This window comes from Gracilinanus agilis, chromosome 3 (genome assembly GCF_016433145.1).
Source record: "Gracilinanus agilis isolate LMUSP501 chromosome 3, AgileGrace, whole genome shotgun sequence".
Classification (NCBI taxonomy): Eukaryota; Metazoa; Chordata; class Mammalia; order Didelphimorphia; family Didelphidae; genus Gracilinanus; species Gracilinanus agilis.
This window is the reverse complement of record NC_058132.1, coordinates 26612889-26635584: the sequence shown is the minus strand read 5'-3', so window position 1 is coordinate 26635584 and position 22696 is coordinate 26612889. Positions and strand designations below refer to the sequence as shown.

The following is a 22696-nucleotide window of genomic DNA, read 5'->3' as shown; positions in this document are numbered from 1 at the left end:
GGGGAGGGCGGGGTAAGAGGAGGGAGCCCGGGGCGCGGGAGACAAGAGAGGCCAGAGTCAGGGACTGGACGGGACGGGGACAAGGGCAGGGACAGGCACACAGAGCAGGATAAGATGTTGCCTCCCTGCTCCAGCTGCCGCCTTCACCACCGCCCCCTCCTCCTCCTCCTGCTCCTCCTCCTCCTGCTGCTGGTCCAGGAGCCGCGCCCAGGCCAGGCCGTCGGGGCTGCAGGCACCCAGGGGAGTAGAGGCCGGAGCCGCCCAGGGGGACAGGCCCGGTAAGTCCGCTCTCTTCCCTGATTCGCTCCCTTTCCTCTCACTCTCAAATAGCAACCACCGGGGTGGAGGTGGGGTCGTTCACATGGACTGAAGTGGGTGGGGGGATGCCAAGGACTGAGGTGGGGGGGGGGGAACTCATAGCTCAGGCCCCGCCCCTGCGTCCCAGGTGGTACCAGCCCATCCCCCCATCCCAGTCTGCATTCGGCGCCCCCAGAACCAGTAAATAGGGAGAATGAAAGGAAGGGGCTAGGAAGGAATGCAGAACTCCTTCCCGCCGTTTCCAGGCAGTGCCAGCTCGCCTCCTCAGCCTGTAGTCGATTCCCGCCGTGGTCCCCGCAAAAACGAGGAGGGAGGGGCACGGAGCCCCCAATCTGTGGACAGGGAGCCCCTTCTTCCCCGAGATCCAGGTGGCGGCAGCCCCAACTAAAAAGGAGGGAAGAAGGGAAGGGAGGAAAGGTCCTCACCTGTCTCCCTCTACCCTTGGTCCCGGACATCCCTTCGTCCATCCAGGGTAAAAACCCAGACCCAGTTCCCGGATTTCAGGTGGCGAGAGAGCCGCGCCTGACACCCCCCCCCCCACTTCCCTCCCCTTGCCAGATCAGCCCCCGCGCTCCGCTACAAAGGGCCCAGAGCTCCAGCTCCCGCCTCTGCGAATCCGCTTAGTAACCCGAGCTCAGCGGTGCCGCGCCGCGCCGGGGGCGGGGCCGGGAAGGGGTTAACTGGCAGGCCTGGGGGGGGGGGGGGAAAGGGACTTCTCCAAAGATTTTTTTTTCTCCAGTGCCTCTTCTCCCTGAGGCCAGCAGGGTCCTAGGGCGGGCAACTGAAGGCCCGACCGCACTGTCCCACCACGTCGCCCCACTTTTCTGTTTCTTCCCCATCCTAGGGGCCTGAGCGCCCGTGGGTCTCGCAACCCCCTCCAGGGGAGAATGGAGCGGTCTTGGAGGGGTGCGGAGGAGGGGGTGCGCCTGCGCAGGGGCTGGAGGTGGAAGGGGAGGAGGGACGCGGGGGGTTTAGGGGCCTGGGGAGCCTGGTCCCACGCGCCGAGCCAGGGCCTCTGAGAGGGCGGCGCCACCTGGTGGAGGCCGGCGGGAGCGCGCCTCGGGGGCCGCAGGGTGTTGGTGGAGGCAGAGGCTAGGGCTCTCTGTAAGTTGCGATGCCCCGCTGACCCCAGCCTTCCCTCCCTCTGGAAACTCTCTGCTTCCAGCCTTGCAGCTGCCTGCCGCCGCTGCTGCTCTGGGCGCCCGCCACGCTCGGGCCCCTGTCCTAGAGGTGAGTGAGTGCCCGCGGAGGATGGGGGGGGTGGTGGAGGTTGGACGGGGCGGGCGGGAATCGCGTGGGCATGGGCGGATCGAGAGGGGCACTTTGCCTGAATTCCTGCAGTCATCTGGGGAGGGCACGGGGCACGGCGCAGGGTGGCTAGAAGCTGGCTCCACAGCACTCCCACCTTGAGACCCACGGAACTGGAGGGGAGGGAGGTTCGCTGACATTGCCTGGGTCTCTCCCTTGCAGCTGCCTGTTCATCTCCACAGTGCCCGCCTGGGGGGCAGTGTGGAGCTCCTCAGCTGTGCCCCTGTCGGCCCAGCTGTCGGGCAGTTCGGGCCCCCCGGGCTACAGCGGCCCCCACCCCCAGCCCTGTGCCAGGCACCCGTAGAGAAGCCTCCCTTACCTGGCAGCCCCTGACGTGAGTGCCCAGTTGGTGCTGCAACTGCCTCTGACTGACTCTGTTCCGTTTTTCACTGTTGCCTTGAGCTCTGAGGCTCCCCTCAGCCCGTACCCCCAGTTCTTTCTGCCTCTGGGGTTTCCATGTTTCTCTCTGACTGAGTTCACCCACTAGTGCTATCTCTGCTGACTGAGTTCACCCACTAGTGCTATCTCTGGGTCTTCATCTCCCTTTGCCTTTCTCAATCTGTCTTCAAGAGGCAGCAGGGTGCTTGGGAAAGCAGGCTAGACTCAGGGTAGAGGCCCTGGGGGAAAAAGTCCCAGGCCTGCTATTTTGGCAAGGACTTAACCTCTGTGGGCCTCAGTTTCCTCATCTGTAAAACGAGAGGGTTAGGCTTAATGACTTCCAAGGTTCTTTGCAGCGCTAGATCTATGCTTTATGATGTTATTGTCTTGTATCTGCCTCTGTAGGAAAGGGCTGAAAGCAGTGCCAGCTCTCTCCCTCTCCCCCAAGTGGTCACATCTGTTCTGTCATGGGGCTCTCCCTCCCTCCTTCCACGTGTCTCTGCGAGATGTCTGCTTTCCTTGGTTTCTCCATCTCTGATTCTCTTCCCAGCTTGTCTTTGTCCTTTACTGTTCATCTCTGCTGTTACTTTGCTCAGCGACTCCATGTCTCTGACTCAGAATCTCTTTCTGGGCTTCTTCCATGTGCTCCTTCTCTCTCCCCCTCTCCCTCCTTCCCTCCACATGTTGGTCTCCCGTGGCTTCCCTGTGGGTGGGCCCCTTTCTGTGAGTCTCCTCTCTCTGTGGGTGTCTTAGCTCCCCCTTCCCAGAGCTTTCTGGATCTACATGGCTCTGCCCAGGTCTCCCTGGCTCAGGTCTCCGAGTGTCTGTCTAGCTTGTTCCCTTCTATCTCTCAGGCCTGTCTGCTCCTCTTTCTCCTCCTCCACCTTGTCAGGGCTCTGTCTCTCTCCGTGGTTCTATCTGTATGTCCCTCTCGGAGTCCATTCTCTGTCTCTGTCAGTCACCCTGCGGCTTCTCTTTTCCTCAGTTTCCTCCATTCCCCAGATTTCTCTGTCTCGCTGTGTAAGGCAGTTTCTCTCCATCACCTTTTAGCCTCCCTTGCTTTCTCTGCCTCCTGAATGGGATTCTACAGCTTTGAGCCCCAGGTGTGCTCTTCCCCCCTCCTATCCCCAAGTCTCTGCTTCCCAGGCTCTCTTGCTCATCTCTGTGTGCAGGGCTTTAGTTCTGGGCCCCCCTCTCTGTTTGGGGCTCTGCAGCTCTCCATTTCTACCTCCCTTCTCAGGGGAAGAGGTGAGGGTGGGCTAGACTCCAGTGCCGGAGGCCCAGGCTCCCCCACCCCCTCCCAGAAGTTCTCGGGGTCCCTGCCTGGCTTTCTCTCCCTTGCTCCATCGCCTTGACCTCTCTTAGTGCCATTGCTAGAAACTCCCGGTCCTCTGCTTTCCAGGTCTCTCCTGCCCTGTTTCTCCACCGACCCATGGCATTTCTGCCCCCGGGCAGGGCACTTTTTGCCTGTTTCTGGTCTCTGAGTCTGTGTCTGTCTTAGGGTTCTTGGGGTACCCTTATCCTTCGGGCAGCGCCTGCAGGGGGCGCCTGCCTTAGCCTCTATGGGGGAAAAGTGGAGAAAACTCGTGTGTGTATGTGTCGGGGTGCTCTTTCCTCGTTCTGCCCCGGGAGGAGCCTGGGGTGCTCTCCCGAGCTGGGGCTGACCATCTCCCCTCCCTTCCTGCAGGCTGCAGGAGGCCCGGGCTCTGCTGCAGCGCCGCGGACCCCGAGGGCCCGGACACAGGGGCCTTCTGCGGCTAAGCCGCCAGCTGGAGAGAGCTGCCGCTGCTCCTGCCCGGGCCCCCGGTAAGCGCTCCGGCCCCTCCTTTCTCCTCCCCCGAGGCCGATAAGGCCGTCTGGTTCCCACGCCCTGCATTGTCCAAGGGGAAACCCCAAGGGTCCAGGCGTGCCCGTGGCGCGGCGTCCCGGGCCTGGGGTGCCCTCTCGCGGGGCTCGCGCTACCCTTTTCCTCGAACTCCAGGGGGTCCAGGGCTGGTGGTGAGATGGGTCCGGGCTCTTCACGCTCTTCTTACCTCTCCCTTTTCCCTCCCCCCAGGGCGAAAGCTGAGGGACCCTGGTATCCGGCCCCTCTCCCAAGGTGGCTCCGTGACAGCAGGCGTGGGGGAGGGAGGTAAGGTGGAGGGAGGGGAGGGAGATCGTCAGGGAAGACGTTGTCCAGAGCCGCTGACCCGCGGGGCGGCCGGCCCCGGGAGCGTTCCCCACCCCCACCCATTTAACCCTTTCCTAGTCTCCAGCGGGAGGGAAGTGGGAGGCCGAGCTCTGTTCCATCTCTCAAAGGGGAAGGCAGGAGGCAAAGAAAGAGGGGTCCCGAATTGGCTCTGCTGGCTAGGGAACGAGGGGCGTCTGGCGGAGCCCCCAGTCCAGACAACAAAGGGGATTGTGAAGCGGCGGCGGCGGCGGCGCCGGTGGAAGGGGCTTGCGGGATTGGGGCGGGGGGAGAGGAAGTGGGGGTGTGTGTGAAGGAGAGACCCAGCGCAGCCAGAACTGAGAGTCCTGCCTCTACCTCCGGGCTGATCCACCTCTCACCAATGCCCCTGCCTGCAGCCCCATGAAACATGTGTAGCCTTAGAACTTTCTCCAGATGTGCTTCCCTGCTACCCTTCTTCCCTCAGCTGTAGCCCTCTCGATTCCCAGATGTGCTCCCCTCAGGGCGCGGCCCCGCCCTCTGACTCCTTAGTCCAGCTGTGCTCCGTCCCTTCGACCCCAGATGTACCCCCTGCTGCCTGCCCCAGCCCGGGCTTTGTCTTCTAACTGTACCTAGCCTTCTTTCCAGCTGTGTGGGCCCACTCGTATGGATTGGGGGGGGGGCGGGGAGATTCCAGGTGTGCGCCCCTGAATCAGCCACTCGACTATATTTGAGCCCCAAGAAGCGCCTGAGGGGTCCCTGGCGCCCCCACCTGTTCCCAGCCCTCCCAACCACTTGTTGTAGCTGGACCGGGCTGGGCTGGATGGGGTTTGGGGCAGGGATGGGTGGGGGGAGGAAGGAGAGGGAATGGGTTAGGAAAAGTAGCGTGTGAGTGGGGAGGGGGGCGGCGATCAGGCCCGCGCTCTCCCCCGCGTCGCGCACTAACATTGGTGTTGGCACAGAGCCCGGCCCCACGCGCCCCCGCGCGGTTGCCAAAGAGCTAAGAGGGGGTTGGCCCGGCTGGGCTGGGCTGGGCCGGGCCGGGCCAGGCCCGGCTGGGCCGGGTTGGGCGGGGGCGCGTGGAGCCGCCCCCTCCCCGGTCCGTCCCCCTCCTCTTTCTTCTTCTCCTCTCCTCCCCTCCCCTCCCCTCCCGCACTGCGTAGCGCTAGCTGCTGTCTGGGCTAGGGCCCCTCGGGCGGGCGGCAAGGCAGCTCAGTGCGCAGCTATGGCGGGCGCCCGGCAGCCCTGGCGCCTCGTGCTCCTAGTGCTGTCGCTGCTGCAGCTGCTGCCCAGCCCGGCCGCCCGGCCCGGACCCCGCGAGCGGCTCCGAGTCCTCTTCACCCCGGCTGTGTGCCGCCTGCGCTGCTCCGGGAATCGCTGCGTGCCCCACTGCGTGCGCGCCAACACCACGAGCGTGGAGAGCGGCGCCCCTGGCGGGGCAGCGCCCGCGGGGCCAGGCTTCCGAGTCTGTGAGTGCCAGTCCAAGGACGGGGCCGGGCCAGGGGGCCAGGAAAGGGAGTCGGGAGCCTCCCAGAGGAGGGAGCCGGGTGCCTCTGGATGGATCAGTGACATCCCTAGAAGAAGGGCACAGACACCCTTTGCCAGGGGCAGGAAAGGAAGCAGGATGCCCGGAGCGGGCAGGGAGTCACAAAGTGGAGAGGCACGAGGAAGAGGCAGCTTCTCTGCTTCAGGTCGGCCTTGAGCCCCCAAAAGGTAGGGAGGGAGCTCTCCAGAGCCAAGAGGAGGGCAAAGATCCCTTCCTAGATAAAAGTTAGCATCTCCAGAAGCCACAGGGGAGAGATGACTCCCGGGCACCCCTTCGAGGTGCAGACTGTAGGGCATTAGGGAGAAATGGCGGGGCTGCTCATCTCTGAGAGGACCTAGAAGGGCGGGGAACTAAGGCACTCCTTGGAAGTAGCTAGCGCCTGGGGGCCCAGGGGAGGGCCTGGTTCCCTTGTCTGGGAGATGGAACTAGGTGCCACCTTCAGAAGACCTTGGTGGTCGGGTGGGGTGGGGAGTGATGACTATATTTCCTGGGAGGCAGGGGTCCTTTAAACGAAAAGGAAATCCGCCCTACATAGCAGCCCACCCCACCTGTTCCTCTCAGTGGAGGGGAAGAGGCAGGATTGACCCAGCCTGGACACCTGCCCTTCTGGGCCACCCTTTCTCCCCTAGACTTCAGCTCCCCTCAGCGGGACGTTGCTCCATCTAGCTGTGCCTCGGGTTGCCGACTGGGGAGAGAAGGGAGCCTAACTCCCCTGTCCTGAGCCTCGGCCTCTACCCCAACTTTGCGTCTCTTCCCATTTCCTCACTTGCCCCCCGGGGGCGGCCCCCAGCCTCAGAGACTGCGGCAGCCGGCGAGGAGGGAGCTGGGGGCCCCCCGGGCGCCGGGAACAGGCCAGGCCTGGCCCGGCTCCAGACCCGGCCGGCGTGAGCTCATCTCCCGCTCGGCCCCCGCCCCTTTCCCCCGCCCCTGCCTCACAGACCCAGCCCGGGGGGCCCCGGGGGAGCCAAGCATTCAGGCCCATGATGCCAGCTCTCGTGCCAGAGGCTGAGCCCTGAGATGGTGCCAGGACCCCCTGGCCTCTTGCCCGGGGAGGCAGGCGCTGTGAAGCTGCTTGCAGGGCCGGGCCTGACCTTACGGAGACCTCGGCATCCTTGGCCCCCTCCCCCCAGCCCCTCCTCTCCCCCTCCTCCCAAAGGGGCGGGAGGAATTGGCACTACCCCCGAGGAGCGCCCCGCCCATGGCGTGGGCCTGGCCCGTGGGAGCGGGACTTCGCTGGCGCCAAGAACAACGGGGAAGAATTTCCACCGGACCCCTCCCGCCCCTGCCTCTCCCCCTGTTCCCTCCCCAGCGAGACCCCAGCTCACAACACCAAGCCTAGCCCTGATCTCCAAAACTGAAATCTCTGCCGGACAGACCTTGGCTGGAATCCTGTCCCACCTCTAGCCCAGAGAACCCCTGACTTCCTTTCCCCCTCTTCTCTGTGAGATCCCCCGCACAGCACCCCCCCCCAACCCCGCAACAGCGAAACTCCTTGTCCTAGCGCCTCCTCCATTCCCGGAGACCTGGGACCCCAGAGTTCCGCCCCCACTCCGGGCTTGGCTGGCCCCCGCCCGGCCCCACCCCACAGCTGTCTCCAGCTGTTGCCGCTGGCGGCTTCGGGGGCTCCCGTGGGGGAAGAGGCCGGCAGGGGAGAAAGGGGAGAGAGGAGGGCTCAGGGCAGGACCCGCCCCTGGTCACCCGGAGTGCCAAGCAGCTGGGCGCAGCTGGGCACGGGGCTTCAGGAAGGCGGAGGCAGAAACGCCTGCTTTTTGGGTGGGGGGGCCAGGCTGCACCCCTCTCGGCCCCCATGCTGAGCCTGGGGAATGCGGAGCCGCCCTCCTTCCCCCCACTGCGTTTGTTTACCCGGCCTCAGCACTGGCGGCACCACGCCCAGATGTCCCTGCGTGCGGGAGCTGGGCCCGATGCCCCATATGGGGACCACGCGCTCCCCCTCCCGGGGTGCAGCTGATGGGGAGAGCTAAGCCGGCGAGTGGAGTCGGGGAGGAGCTGCTGAAGGAAGAGGCCCTTTGGGTTCTGTCGGGGGTGGTGGGGGCTCATGAAGGGGACTGGAGGACAGGGATGCCTGGTTCCTTGCGGAACAGGGAGAAGAACCCGGCTAAAGGGAAAAGATGGGTTCTTGGACAAAAGGAGGGGAGAACTGGGAGAAGGAGGCTTCTGTGTTCTTGTGGCAGAGGGAGATAGGGGAGGAGCCCACCCGTGACCGCCCCTACCCCTTCCATCCCTCCCTAGTCTTGTGTCCACTCTTGTGCCACAACGGAGGTGTGTGTGTGAAGAAGGACCGCTGCCTCTGCCCCCCGAACTTCGCGGGCAAGTTCTGTCAGCTGCCTGCCTCTCGCACACGCCACGAGGCTCCCCCACCCCCCGCACCCGGGGTCACCAAGTCGGTGTATACGCTGCCCCTGGCCAACCACCGGGAGGAAGAAGACGGTGAGGGGAGGGGAGAAAACACCCCAACCCACTAGGTCGGAGAGTGGGCAAGGGACAGGGTGCTGGGGGTGGGGGTGGGGGCGGGGAGGAGTGCAGTGGAGACGGTCCAAGCAAGGAGTCAGAAAGCTCTGGGTTCCATCGGGACCAGCTGCGAACTTGGGCAGCTTCTCTCTTTCTCTGCCTGAGCTGCCCTCACTGCGAGGAGATAAGAATCATCTCTGGTATGCTGTAGTGGGATACTGGCGGAATCTCGGTTTCCTTATCTGGAACGGGAAGGCTCCAAAGCCCCTTCCAGCTCTAAATGGCCCGGTGTGCTTTTAAGACCAGGTAGATGCTCTCTGGCCTCAGTTTCCCTACCTGTGACATGAAGGCCTTCCTAGCTTCCCCTTCTTATAACTAGAATCATCGTCCCTCCCGTTCTCTTCCATGGGTCCCCTCCGACGTGCTCTTTCGGGTGGGCTTAGTTCCCCTCCGCCCCGCGCCAGTGCTCACTCTGCCCCTCACCCTCTCGTGTAGGCGTGGCGTCCCTGGTGAGCGTGCACGTGGAACACCCACAGGAAGCTTCAGTCATTATCCACCAAGTGGAGCGTGTGAGCGGCCCGAGGCCCAGCCTGGGCCCGGCGGAGGCTCGGGCCTCGGGAGTGCCCTCGGACCGCGCCGCCCTGTACACCGTGCTGGCTCAGAGCAGCCCTCGTGGGGAGGAGGAAGAGGGCGGGGGTTACACCGACGCCTCGGGCTTCGGCTACTGTTTCCGCCAGCTGCGAGACGGCGAGGTGAGCCCTGCGGCTGGGGCTAGCGCTGAGGACCGAGCAGGGACTACGGGAAGGCGCCTGGGCGCACTGAGCCCCTCCCCTTGTCTCCTGCAGTGCGCGTCCCCTCTGCCTGGGCTGCGAACCCAGGAGGTGTGCTGTCGAGGAGCTGGATTGGCCTGGGGCGTTCACGACTGCCAGCCGTGCTCAGAGCACCTGAGTAAGAAGGGCTGACCGCAGGGGTAACCGCAGGGGGAGCGCCTCTCGGGCCCCGCCCTCCCCTTTCTCACTGCCCATCAAATGCCATTCCCTTCGGGCGGGCGCCCTCTTGCCCCTCTCGGGGCACACGCGGTCCGGCCCCCGGCCCGCCGCTAAAGTGGCCCCTCTCCCGTTTCCGCAGGCAGCCTTGGTCAGGCGGGATCCCCAGACGCGGCGTGCCCCACAGGCTTTGAAAGAGTCAACGGCTCCTGCGCCGGTGAGGGCGCCCTCTGGCGAGGTGGCCGGGAGTGGGGCTGCTGGGCGCGGGGGCACTAGCCCCTACCCCTGCACCGGGCCAGCCTGCCCCATTCCCCTGTCCCCCTTCCCAGATGTGGATGAGTGCGCTGAGCCAGGGCGGTGCCAACACGGGGAGTGCGCGAACACGCGCGGCGGCTACACATGCGTGTGCCCCGATGGCTACCTGCTAGATTCCTCCCGGAGCAGCTGCATCTGTGAGAGACCCCACCCTGGCCTCCTCTGCTCCTCCCTCCCGGTCTTTGTACTTGAGAACCGCGGACCCCTACCTACCCCAGCCCTGGCCCCCTGGGGACCCCTCCCAGCTCTGATCCAAGCCCACCCTGAGAGCTCCGTGCCTCCCCCCTCACTCCAAGCCACTCCCTTCCATCCAGCCCCCAGCCCACCTCTCCCTACTCCTGCTCCCCCTTGACCACAGCCTCTGGCCCGGCTCTTCTCTAGCCCAGCATGTGATCTCAGAGGCAAAGGGTCCCTGCTTTCGGGTACTCAGGGCTGGAGGCTGCTCGCTGCCCATCCTGCGCAATATCACCAAACAAATCTGCTGCTGTAGTCGGGTGGGCAAGGCCTGGGGCCACAGCTGCCAGCTGTGCCCACCTTTTGGCTCAGGTGGGCCCCAGGACTCCCCTGTACCTTCATTTCATAACCTGCCCCCCTTACCTCAACCTCTAGCCCCTCTAACTCCTCCAGCATCCAGGTATCCTGATGCCCCTCAGGCCCAGCCCCGGAGGTTGCCCACATTCCTCCTTGGGGATCCCTCTTCCTTCCAGTTCCCTTCCCATCTCACAGACAGGGCCCTCACAAAGCTGTCCCAGCCTCTTTGCCCAGGGGGCCCCCCCTAGGATCCTCCGGATGCCTTTGTGCCCAGGGTTCTAGCACCACTCCCAAATCCTGCTCTCTGCTGCCCACACAAAGTCCCGTGGCCTCTGCCTCCCTGCCTAGCTTACTCAGTTTGTCTTTAGGGCCCTTTGTCATTCACTGACTTCCTTCCCACTTTTCCATCTCTTCCTCCAGAGGGTTTCAGGGAGATCTGCCCAGCTGGCCCTGGCTACCATTATTCAGCCTCTGACCTCAGATACAACACTCGCCCCCTGGGCCAGGAACCACCCCGAGTACCCATCAGTCAGCCCCGGGTACCTCCACCCGTCACTCCAGCACCCCCTGTCTGGGCCCCCACAGGTAAGTCCTGGGTCTTTGGAGCCCTCTATCCAGCTCGAACACGATGATATGGGCGACGATGGAGTTAGGTGGCCCCAACTGGCATGGATGGCACTAAGTGCCCTCCATAATGTCAGGTTCTTGACCTGACCCTTCACCTATTTCCCTGCCCAGCTGTCTGGAACTACCCACCTACTTCCCGCCCAGAATCCAGACCCAGACCCAGACCCAGACCCTGGCCCCAACCCCAACCCAGGCCTGAAGAACCCCTACCCACTGTCCCCATTCAGCCAAGCCTGGAACTCCCTGAAAGAGGTAAGGAGTGGCTGGTGGTGGAGAGATCTGGTTTGGGAACTCTGAAGGGAGGAGGGCGCAGAAGGGCAGAGCTCTGGAGACAGGAGGAGATGCTGGGAGGAGGGAGACAGAAGAGAAGCCTATATTTCACAGAAGATTGAAGGGGAAACTGTGGCAAAATACTGATCCTTGGCTGGTCCACCAGGCCCAGTGGCAGGGGGTGTGTGTCAGCGGAACCCCCAGATCTGTGGCCCCGGGCGATGCATCCCCCGTCAGGGTGGTTACACGTGCGTGTGTGACTCTGGCTACTGGCTCAGCACCCATGGCACACACTGCATCGGTGAGACTGGGGACAGAAGAGGGAAGGATGGGGCACCCCTGGCCTCTGAGCCCTCTGACTCTACCTCTTCTTGATTCTGTGGGACAGACGTGGACGAGTGCAGGCAGATACCCCGGCCCTGTGCCCACGGACGCTGTGAGAATTCGGCAGGCAGCTACCGCTGTGTCTGTGCCCCTGGTTTCCGTGCCAGTCCACAGGGCACTGAATGTCAGGGTGAGTCTTTGTCCCTCTTTTTTGACTGGCCTGTACCAACTCTGCCTTTAGCCCTAGACCTCTGGGGCTTGTGTCAGGCTGTGGGGAGGAGCAGGTAAACTTGGATGCCCACAAGGGAGGCTAGAATTGTTGCCCCCTGCCCACTCCTGATCCTTGTGCCCACAGATGTGGATGAATGCACCCAGCAGCCCTGCACCAATGGCCGGTGTGAGAACACTCCTGGCAGCTTCCTGTGTGTTTGCCCAGCTGGGTACAAGGCTGCTCCCCATGGAGCCGGCTGCCAAGGTAGGGGGGGATCAGAAGAAAACTAGACAGGGAACTGGGGAGGGCCAGGGGAATATGGAGCGAGGGACAAAGAGCCAGAGGAATGGGTGTAACCTCTGAAGGATTGGGATGCTCTGAGTCGAGAGTAAGGGAGTGAGTTCTCGGCCCATTTCAGAGGAATCCCACAAGCCTCTCTGGGGCAAAGAGGGCCCTACTCTCTGGTCTCTTTCCCTTCTCAGACATCAATGAATGTGCCCAGAGCCCAGGCCCCTGTGGCTGGGGCCACTGCGAAAACCTGCCTGGCTCTTTCCGATGTTCCTGCCCACCTGGCTTCCAAGGCCCTGAGTGCGAAGATATAGATGAGTGCGCCCGGGACCCTCCTCCCTGTGGGCCAGGCCGTTGTGACAATACGGCTGGAAGCTACCACTGTGCCTGCCCTGCTGGATACCGCTCCCATGGGCCTGGCGCACCATGTGTTGGTATGGTTCTCTGCCTCCTCCCCTCTTGCTCCCCAGGACTAGCCTCCATCCCTTCCTCTTCCCCTGTTATGTGGAGGGACTCAGATTTAAGAGCTGAGAGGAAACTTGGAGGTCACACATCCCACTTGTGGGCAGCTAGGTGGACCCATGGAGAGAGAACCAAGCCCAGAGTCAGGAAGACTTGGATTCAAATCTGGCCATGAACACAATTGCTAGCTGTGTGACCTTGGGCAAGTCACTTAACTGTATTTGCCTCAGTTTCTTCATCTGTAAAACAAGATGGAGAAGAAAATGGCAAACCACTCTAGTATCTTTGCCAAAAAAACCCAGATTCAGACACAACTGAACAACAATCCAACTTACACAGATGAGGAAACTGAGTCATATAGAGGTCAGATAACGTGCCCAGAATCATGTAGCTGGCGTCTGAGGCAAGATTTGAACCCAGATCTTCCTGCCTCCAGAGTCAGCACCCTTCCCAATCTCCCCATTGTTTCCTTTCTTCCCTGTCCCATCTCTTGCCATTGCTGTTCTCTGCCCCCTGAGTCTGCCCAGCAAAAGCAGGTAAGCCCCTTCCCACATCTCAGCCTCGGCTTCTCCATCTACAAAGTGACGGCTTAGCAGAAATTCTAGTATTCTTAAGAATGATATGTCAGAGCTGAAAAGGAGCCCGTCTAGTCCAACTTCATTTTACAGAGGCCCAGAGAGGGCTCTCTGACCCTTGCTAGCTATGGAATCCTGGGCAAGCCACTTCAGAGGTCTGTGCCTCGGTTTCCCTCATGCAAAACAGGTCATTCCTTACCGTGTGGTGAAGATGAATTGTTTTAGTCATTTTTCAGTCATGCCTGACTCTTCGGGACCCCACTTAGGGTTTTTTCTTGGCAGAGATACTGGAGTGGTTTGCCATTCCTTCTCCAGGTCATTTGACAGATGAGGAAACTGAGGCCAAGAGGGTGAATGTGACTTGCCCAGTCACACAGCTAGGAAGTGTCTGAGGCCAGATCCAAACTCAGGAAGATGAGTGTTCCTGCCTCCTAGCCCAGGGCTCTAGCCACCCCCCTGCCATTATTGTCAGGGGCTTCCGAAGGTTACACGGTGTATATATATGTGGGTACTGGGATACCACACCCACATTTCTTACCTCCAAGCCCAGTCTCTTCACTACTAACATACTGGCCTCAGTTTTACCATCTGTGAGATGGAAGGGGGCAGAGGAAGGGGCAAGATGCACTTGATAAGTTCCACCTTGAAGGAAGAAAAAGGCTTCCACCAAAAGAGATGAGGGTAGCCTAGGCTTCCCACGCATGCCTGAGGGTGGAGCCTGGGAGATGGGGTTCTGGGCCTCCTCCCCCCCCCCCCTGTGATTCTAGGAAAAGCTCTTTGCCTCACCAAGCCTCAGTCTGCCCATCTATAAAACGGGAGGGATGTTTTGGATGGTCTCAGTGGTCATCCTGTTGATGTAGGGAAAGGGGGGCGGGCCAAACTGAGGAAGACCCTGCAAGGTGTGCCTTGCCTGCGGGTGGGATGTCGCTAGGCCCTGGGCCCCACCTGCGCCCCCTCATTTCCCCTAGACGTGGATGAATGCCAGCGAAGCCCCCCACCTTGCAGCTACGGGCGCTGCGAGAACGTGGAGGGGTCCTACCTGTGTACCTGTCCCACGGGCTTCCGGCTCAATGCAGCAGGCCAGGCTTGTGAGGGTGAGTGGGCGGGGCCTGTGAGGATGGGCGGGGCTTGGGCATGCCAGGGGCGGGGCTTATGCCCTTCCCTGTTCCCTTCTTTTCCCCCAGATATAGATGAATGTGAAAATCACGTGGCCTGTCCCGGGCAAGAATGTGTCAATTCGCCGGGGTCCTTCCAGTGCCGGGCTTGTCCGGCGGGCCACCGACTGCTCCAGGGGCGCTGCACCGGTGAGACTGGTGCCTCAGAACCGTTCACTCCTAGCCCTCCCTGACTTGGGGTCTTGAAACGCCTGGGATGCCCCGCTCCACCCCCTTCCCTCAGCTAGGAATGACCTGAACAACCCCCCCCCCCCGCCACCCACACACACACACACACACACACACACACACACACACACACACACACACACACACACACACACACACACACCCCACCCTTGGAACTGCCGCTCTTTGACCCGAGAGATCTGAGGCTGCGCAGGAATACTTCCGAAGGGGAGGCCCGGAGCACCATCTTCAACCCAGTGCCCGGACCCCAGACGTTCAGTCCTCGAATACCACTTCTACACACACGCATGCGCAGAATCTCCCCTACCTTGTGATTCGCAGCCCAGACCTTCAGCACTCCGACCCAGGAACATCAGCTGATTCACCCTTCTAGTTCCTCCAATGGAGAGTTTCTGAAGCCCCCGCCCTCACCTGGCCCCTGACCCAGCTACAAGCCTCTCCAAACCCCAGATGCCTTCACTCCCCCAGCTTGTCTTTTAGGCTTTCTCCCCACCCCCTCCCAAATGTGGAGCTCCCCGAGCCTCACACCCAGGTGTTCCTGTTTACAGACGTGGACGAGTGCAGTTCAGGTGTACCCTGCGGACCCCACGGGCACTGCACCAACACGGACGGTTCCTTCCGTTGCAGTTGCGAGCCTGGCTACCGGCTTCCACCAGGAGGGAGATCCGGTCCTTGTGCAGGTGGGCAGGGACACGGCTCAGAGGGTCTGGTTGGCCAAGGAAGGCCCCGATCTCGCCAGTCCTCACCTTTGCCCTCTCCCCGCTGCCTTCCCTAGACATGAACGAGTGCCTGGAGGGAGACTTCTGCTTTCCCCATGGGGAATGTCTCAACACTGACGGCTCTTTCGCCTGCACATGCGCGCCGGGTTACCAGACTGGGCCCCGCGGCTCCTCCTGCCTCGGTATGCCCTGTCCTAGAACGGGAATGAGTTCTGGGGTTGGGGAGGGAAGGTGTCAGAAAGGATTGCTGGAGAAGACTGCGTGGGATGGGGGGGGGGAAGGGGTAGTGCTGGGCCAGCCTTGGGCTTCCTTCCTTCTGTCATCCCTGCCCTTCAGACGTGGACGAGTGCCGAGACGAAAGCCTGTGCCAGGGAGGCCTTTGCACTAACACAGATGGCTCCTTCGAGTGTGCTTGTCCTCCGGGCTATCGTGCCAGTCCTGACCTGACGTCCTGCAGCGGTGAGCACCCGTTCTGAGTCCTTTCCCCTTAAGTCCGGGGCCTTTGGCATCCCTCAGTGACTGACCCCAGGCCGGATCTGTACTGCGTTCCCCAGATGTGGACGAATGCCGAGAAGGAGGCTCTGCCCTGTGCGGGAATCAGCGTTGTGAGAACTCCCCAGGCTCCTATCGCTGTGTCCGTGACTGTGACCCGGGTTACCATGCGAGTCCGGAAGGCAACTGTGATGGTGAGAGGACCACAAAGCACGTGGGGAGCTTGGCTACAACTTTCTGTGTCCCGGATGAGCAGTCTTCTCCCCATGCCCAAGGCTGCAAATGACATGAATTTGGGGCATTCGCGCCGCCCTGGCCCTGACGTACTGTTTCCGAGAGTTTCCACAGCCTGCGGAGTCTAGTTGTGGGCAGGGGAGCGAAGGGGCGTGGCCTCCTCGTGAGCAGTTAGCGTCTGCGCACTGGGGCTCTTGGAGCCGCAGGTCACCGGTCCCTCTGCTGGCCACTAGGGGGCGCGCCGACTCCCTTTCCTGTGCCACCTCCTCTCTCCTACTCAGCCCTTTCCCTTCCAGATGTAGATGAGTGCCGGGAATACGGGCCGGCCCTGTGCGGAGCCCAGCGTTGTGAGAACACCCCGGGCTCCTACCGCTGTGTCCCCTTCTGTGACCCGGGATACCAGCCCACGCCCAGTGGTGGCTGCCAGGGTAATGCATGCTGGTGCCATGTACAACATGTGGGGAGCTCTGGACCACTCTGAGCCATTTTGCCCATCTGTAAAATGGGCTGGAAGGAACCCGTGTCAAATTGCTGGTTCGATTGCAGATGTGGATGAATGTAGGAACCGAAGCTTCTGCGGGGCCCATGCCATGTGTCAGAACCTGCCCGGCTCCTTCCAGTGTCTCTGCGACCAGGGCTACGAGGGAGCCAGGGATGGGCGCCACTGTGTGGGTATGCCGAGCCCTAGGGGTTGGTTGGGGGTGGCCAGTGGTCAGCTGGCAGGGCAGGGCCCGGCGGGGAAGCCTGGACCCTTGACTCCTGCCTTTCCTCTGGGGCTGCAGATGTGAATGAGTGTGAGACGCTCCAGGGCGTGTGCGGGGCGGCACTGTGTGAGAACGTGGAGGGCTCCTTCCTCTGTGTCTGCCCCACCAGCACCGATGAATTCGACCCCATGACTGGGCGCTGCGTCCCCCCAAGGCCCCCTGCCAGTGAGTGCCAGTGGCCCATGGGGGCGGCAGAGGTGCCAGTGCTAGCTGCCCAGGCGATCAGTGAGCCTGGAGGAGTCCCTGGTGACCATCCCTCCCTGGACCCTTTCCTCCAGCCCTAAAATGATGGGGCTTGTAAAGCCTCCCAGCCCAACGCCCAGCCAGTAACAAACTTGCATGCGTGCCCACCCTGGCGAGCTGCCCTTTAGTTAATCAGAAAAAAAGGCCAGGGGAGACACGGGCATCATCTGCTGATGTTCCCCATTGCTGGTGGACCTGGGTTCCGGGCGGACAGGCCTATTTGGGTTCTGGGGCCTTGACGAGAACCTCCCGTTCTCTGCATTCTCAGGGGGGAGTCCTCAGCTGCCCTCCAGCCCAGGGCTCCCCGCCCGGCCCCCACCTCCACCGGCTCCTCCTCGGCGGCCTGTTGCACCAAGGCCGGGCCCTGGCCCTGGGGCCAGCAGCGGAAGACGGGAGTGCTATTACGACACCGCGGCGCCCGACGCCTGTGACAACATCCTGGCCAGGAACGTCACTTGGCGGGAATGTTGCTGTACCGTGGGCGAGGGCTGGGGTAGCGGCTGCCGCATCCAGCAGTGTCCGGGCCCTGAGACAGGTGCCAGGGGATGAGGAGGCGGGCAGAGATTGGGGCCGGGGTGGGGGGCCACACGGGAGGAGGAGGAGGTGGGAGCGGGTGCTCTGGGTGAGAGAGGAGCCAAGATGCCCAAGTCCGCAGTGCCGGAGACCTGGCTTTGATCCCGGCTCCTCAAGTCGCTAATAGACCCTTCTTGTCCAGCGGAATACCAGTCTCTGTGCCCACACGGCCGGGGCTACCTGTCCCCACCTGGAGACCCCAGCATCCGGAGAGGTGAGGCTTTTGGTGAATGATGTGTTCCTATCCCCCTCCTGCTGGCCCAGGCACTTCTCTCTGGGTCTCAATTCCTCCTCTCTAAAATGAAGAGGATGGGGGCAGCCAGGTATCCCAGTGGAGAGATCCTGGAGTGGGGAAGCCCTGAGTTCAAATCTGGCATTAGACCCCCTCCCCCCCCAGCCCCCCCGGCAAGTTGCCTAAACCCTATGGCCTGGCCCCTGCTGCTCTTCTTAGAAATGATGCTAAGACAAAGGCAAAAAGGAAGAGGATGAAGGAGACGCCCTCTGAGATCCCAGCCTTTGGCCCCTCAGCCCTTCCTTCCCAGCTTCAGGCTCCTCCCCAGGGCTGCCCGGTGCTCCCTCTGGCCAGGCTCTTCCTCAGGGGCTGGGGGGGAGCTGAGGTCAGCGGAGGGAGCCCTGGCCAACTTTGAGCCTTGGGCCCCTCCCTTCCACAGATGTGGATGAGTGCCTGTTGTTTGGGGACCAGGTGTGCAAGAGCGGGGTGTGTGTGAACACGGCCCCCGGCTACTCCTGTTACTGCAGCAACGGCTACTACTACCACACCCAGAGGCTGGAGTGCATAGGTAACCCCTCCTCCCGCTGCCTGCTGGGCTGGGGGCAGATTGGGGGGGCTTCGGGAGCTGAGACTGGACGGGAGAGGAGTGTGAGGGGCAGGGCCCAGCGCTCCCTCTGAAGTCCCTCTGTCGCAGCCGTGGGCAGGGTGTGGAGCCACTGCTGGGCAAAGGAGGTGAGCCAGAGCGGAGGGGAGTCTGGGCTGCCCTCCTCACCCCTCTCCCGCCCCCCATCTCCCCAGACAACGATGAATGTACCGATGAAGAAGAGGCTTGTGAAGGCGGCCAATGCGTCAACACCATGGGCTCCTATCACTGCACCTGCGCCCCCCCACTGGTGCTCGATGGCTCCCGTCGGCGCTGTGTGACCAACGACAGCCAGAGCCTGGGTAACCCACAGCCCTCAAGGCCTCAGTGCCCTTCGTGGAAGGAGGATCCCCTGTCAGGAGAACGGCTATGACGAGCACTTAGAAAGCTCTCCATGTGGGCCAGCTAGGGAGCACAGAGGGTAGAAAGCCAGGCCTGAAGCTGGGAGGACCCGGATTCGAATCTGGCCTCAGATGCATCCTAGCTGTGTGTTCCTAGCCAAGCCACTTAACCCCAATTGCTTAGCCTCTACCCCTCTTCTTTCTTAGAATTGATATTAAGACTGAAGGTTTAAGAAAAAGGGAGGTAGGGAGGGGAAGAGAGAGAAGAAAGATCCTTCCTTCCTTCCTTCCTTCCTTCCTTCCTTCCTTCCCTTCCTTCCCTTCCTTCCTTCCTTCCTTCCTTCCTTCCTTCCTTCCTTCCTTCCTTCCTTCCTTCCTTCCTTCCTTCCTTCCTTCTTCCCTCCCTCCTACCTTCCTTTCCATCTTCCCTTTCTTTCCTTCCCTCCTTCTTTCCTCCCTTCCTCTGTCCTTCCTCCCTTCCTCCCTTACCCAGCTGCCCCTGGTCTTTTAGAGGAACTGAAAGCGGGTGGGAGGGGCACCTCCAGGGGCAGCAGCAGGCCTTAAGAGTGCTGGGCAAATCCCTTCCTTCCTTCCTTCCTTCCTTCCCTTTCCACCCCTGTTTAGACGACAACCTGGCTGTGTGCTGGCAGGAGGTGGGACCAGACCTGGTGTGTAGCCGCCCACGAATGGACCGCCAGGCCACATACACAGAGTGCTGCTGCCTGTATGGGGAGGCCTGGAGCATGGACTGTGCTCTGTGTCCCGCCCGAGACTCAGGTACCACCTTTATTCTCCCAGGGTCCTCCCAAGCCCTGGGTTCGACCCATACTTTCTGGCCGGGTGGCACAAAAATCTGAGAATTTATTTCCAGAACCCAGAAAGTCAGACAGGCTCAGGGGAAAGCCTGATGGGTCAGGCTGCTTGGCCTTGGGTCCCACTGGTCCCTTGGCGGCTGTTGCTGGAATTAGAGGCACAAGCCCACCAACCCAGTGCAGCAAGGCTGAACTACAGCTGGATTTGCCTGGAAGGAACCAGCGATCAGCTTGTCTAACTTTCAGCATTCTACTCAGGAGGAAACTGAGGAGAAGAGAGAGAAATCTGCCCAGTTGTCATGCAGGTTCGAAGTAGCCAAGCCCAATTTTGCACTCAGGTCCACGTTATTATGAGTAAATCTAGTGCAAGAAAGTGGCGCCTCGGAGGCAGCTGGGTGGCTCAGTGGATGGAGAGCCAGGCCTAGAGACGGGAGGTCCTGGGTTCAAATCTGGCCTCAGACACTTCCCAGCTGTGTGACCCTGGGCAAGTCACTTGACCCCCATTGCCTGCACTTACCACTCTGCCTTAGAACCATACACTGAATAGACTCCAAGATGGAAGGTGAGGGTTTAAAAAAAAAAAAGTGGTGTCTCCAATTTAATTTACTCCCAACAAAGTAGGTGACTAAAAGCCATGATCACGTCAGTGGGGACAAATGAATAAAGCGACCAATCAGTCCCTGAAGAAGTTAGTCAATGATTTAGTACCTTACATATAATAAATACAATATTCCTGTTGCTTTTGACCTGAGTTCAAGAGAGCCTCTTAGACCATTCATAGCACTTGAGGTCTCGTTTCACATATTTTCTCCGCAACAACCCTGTGAGATAGAGTCAATATTGGCCCATTTTTGTGGATGGATAAACCGAGGAGCAGAGAGATCATTTCCCCAGGGCCCTACAAATAGGGGATACATAAAGTAGTCCCCCAGAGAGCAGGGCTCAGAGTGCGAAAGACTCGAGTTCAAGTTTTGCTTCTGGCGCTTTCGCAACCCTCGGCCCCTAAGACTCAATGGAGGAACGTGGCGGCTAAGCAGCGGTGGTGCTTGGTTTACCTAGAAAGGTGAAATCCCACTTGGGCACCCAGAAAAGGACCAGTTGAGTATTGGAGGTGAGATTCGAATCCGGGTCTTCTGACTCCACACTCGGTGTGTCTCCCGTGGCCCCCCGAGCTCGTGAGAGCGGAGGATTTCGAGCCAGGGCGCTCCTCTGATTCTGCCGTTTGTAGACGCGGACGCTGATGGCGTCAGGAGGGACGCTGCCAGGCAGGGGCCGTTACTGGTCATACGCCGTGGCTTTTGGTGAGGGAGACAGGAAGGGACGCTGGGGGGAGCGCGGCGATGTCAGAGCCCAAGAGATGTGGGCAAGTCAGTAGAGGTGGCACGACGCGTGGAGCAGGGAGACGCTTCCTAGCTGGGCGACCCTGTTGGCCCGTTTTAAAAAACAAACCAAGTCGGTGTAAGAATTAGGAAGACCCCCTTCTCCAGGCCTCCTCCTTCAACCCCTGCAGATGACTTCGAGGCTCTGTGCAACGTTCTTCGCCCACCAGCCTACGGCCCAGCCCGCCCAGGAGGCTTCGGGATCCCCTACGAATACGGACCCGACTTTGGACCAGGCTACGGGGGTCTCCCCTACGGGCCAGAGCTGTACCCGCCCCCGCCCCCGCCCGTCCCCGGCCTGGGCTATGACCCTTACCCGCCTCCTCCGGGTGCCCTGCCCTTCCCCGGCCCGGGGGGCCCCTACGGCCCGCCGCCCTTCGAGGTGCCTGACTTTGCCTCGGTCGCTGCCGGAGCCTATGGGGAGCCTGAGGGCCGCCCGTCGCCCGACTCGGCCGCCCGCTGGCGCTACCGGCCCCGGGACACAGGCGGCTCCTTCCCGGAGCCGGAGGAGGAGGAGGAGGAAGAGGAGGCCAGAGCCCCCTTCGCTGGTGAGAACCCGCCGGGCACAGGCCCAGCATGCGCACAGGCTCTCAGGCTGCTGGGTGGCACCACTCTGGGCTTCCCTCCGGCGTTCTAGGTCCATCCTGCCTCGGGCCCCTTCATGGCTAACCATCATCCCCTGCCACAACCCCTGGGCCCCGGCGCCTCCCCGCTGGCGCCTATAAACCCTCCCGCCAGGGGCCAGCATCCTCTCCAGCATCTGGTCTCCGTCCGGACCTCGGCCGGACCTTCCCCCCCCCCGGCTTGATCCGAGGGTCGGCCGGTCCGGAGGTTCTTCTGGGAAGGACCTCTGGGGTCAGTCTCTGGTTCCGTTCTTTCCTTTTCTGCATCGGCAGAAATGAGGCCCGGAGAGAGGAGGAGGGTCCCGGGGCCGCAGCAGCGTGGCCTCCCCATTTGTTCCCAAAGCTCTGAAGGGGGTCCCCGGGCCGACACCGGCCCCGTCTGTCCCGGCCGGCCCTCGTTCCCCTCGGGCACACTCGGGCCCGGGCCCGGGGTGGTCGGGGAGGGCCCGGCCTGAGTGACGGCCGGAGCTGGGCCCCTCGATGTCTTCTCCCACCTCCAGCTGCCCGCTACGAGCCCTTCGAGGGGCTGCAGGCTGAAGAGTGCGGCATCTTGGATGGCTGTGACAATGGCCGCTGCATCCGCGTCCCCGAGGGCTACACCTGCGACTGCTTCGACGGCTACCGGCTGGATATGACCCGAATGGCCTGCGTGGGTGAGCCTGGGGAGCGGGACCAGGAGGACGGAGGGCGGGACGGAGCCAAGGCCCCGGAGCCCTGCTCTGAGAGGGCCTGCTGGTCTGGGCCGCTCCCCCCGGACCCAGCGTAGGGAGGCCCCCAGACTCCTGGGGCCCAGAGAGAGCCGAGCCAGGCGTGGGGGGCTGAGGAGCCCTGCCGTCTAGGTGCGCAGTGAGCCTCCCTCTGCTCCTTGCAGACATCAACGAGTGTGAGGAGGCCGAGGACCGGGCGGCGCTCTGTGTGAACGGACGCTGCCTCAACTCGGACGGCTCGTTCCGCTGCCTCTGCCGGGCAGGCTACATGCCGTCCCACCAGCCTCACCGCTGCGTCCCTGCCCGCCCCCAGGCCTGAGCCGGCTCATCCCACCCGCCCTGGACCTGGCTGAGCCCCGGACAGCCTGCTTCCGTCAGGGCCGTGGCCCCAGGCCCGCCCCATCTACTGTATCTCCCCTCCCCGCCACCCTCTGCACACACGCGTGTCCCGCCCCGCACGCCCGCTTCGCCTCACTCGTCTGCTCCAACGCACAGGGACACGTGACTGGATGGAGAGGGGCAGAGGGACAGACGGACGCCACTCTAGACGCAGGCCCAGCACCTCAGCCCGGGGCCCTCTGGGAGGCCCAGAGACATGAGTACCTGAGTCCTGGCTTCTCCCCTCCCACCCCCCCAACAGTCCCCTTTTTTTTTCAATAAAGTTCCTTTTTCTACTTGCTGGCTCCTGGATGTCTCCCAAGCCCAGCCCAGAGGGATGGGGAGAGAGAACTTGGGCTTGGAAACCCCCGTGGCCCTTCTTGCTGAGAGAGGGCCACCCAGGACTCGCTTCACCTTTCTGTGGAAACTTGTAACAGC

At 62.0% G+C, this 22696-nt stretch overlaps 1 protein-coding gene across 1 annotated transcript; it reads left to right on the top strand.

Moving 5' to 3' along the window:
- The first annotated feature begins 5332 nt into the window (after positions 1-5332).
- Positions 5333-22554, top strand: LTBP4 (latent transforming growth factor beta binding protein 4). Its single transcript, XM_044667363.1, has 31 exons — positions 5333-5619; positions 7947-8144; positions 8661-8917; positions 9011-9113; positions 9294-9368; positions 9481-9603; positions 9848-10012; positions 10418-10586; positions 10776-10876; positions 11061-11195; positions 11283-11408; positions 11574-11693; positions 11912-12151; positions 13723-13848; positions 13939-14058; positions 14667-14798; positions 14894-15019; positions 15174-15296; positions 15392-15523; positions 15860-15991; positions 16110-16235; positions 16346-16498; positions 16568-16573; positions 16839-17105; positions 17286-17357; positions 17815-17943; positions 18174-18320; positions 18984-19136; positions 20682-21098; positions 21674-21826; positions 22045-22554. The coding sequence occupies exons 1-31, from the start codon at positions 5376-5378 to the stop codon at positions 22197-22199; spliced, it is 4725 nt and encodes a 1574-aa protein (XP_044523298.1). The 5' UTR covers positions 5333-5375; the 3' UTR covers positions 22200-22554.
- Positions 22555-22696: the final 142 nt, after the last annotated feature.

Excerpts from the sequence above, each read along its gene's own strand:
- LTBP4 (XM_044667363.1), top strand. The coding sequence starts at position 5,376 with ATGGCGGGCGCCCGGCAGCCCTGGCGCCTCGTGCTCCTAGTGCTGTCG. Across the intron at positions 11,196-11,282 it reads CCATGGCACACACTGCATCG|ACGTGGACGAGTGCAGGCAG; the intron begins GTGAGACTGGGG and ends TCTGTGGGACAG. Across the intron at positions 16,236-16,345 it reads GGATGGGCGCCACTGTGTGG|ATGTGAATGAGTGTGAGACG; the intron begins GTATGCCGAGCC and ends CTGGGGCTGCAG.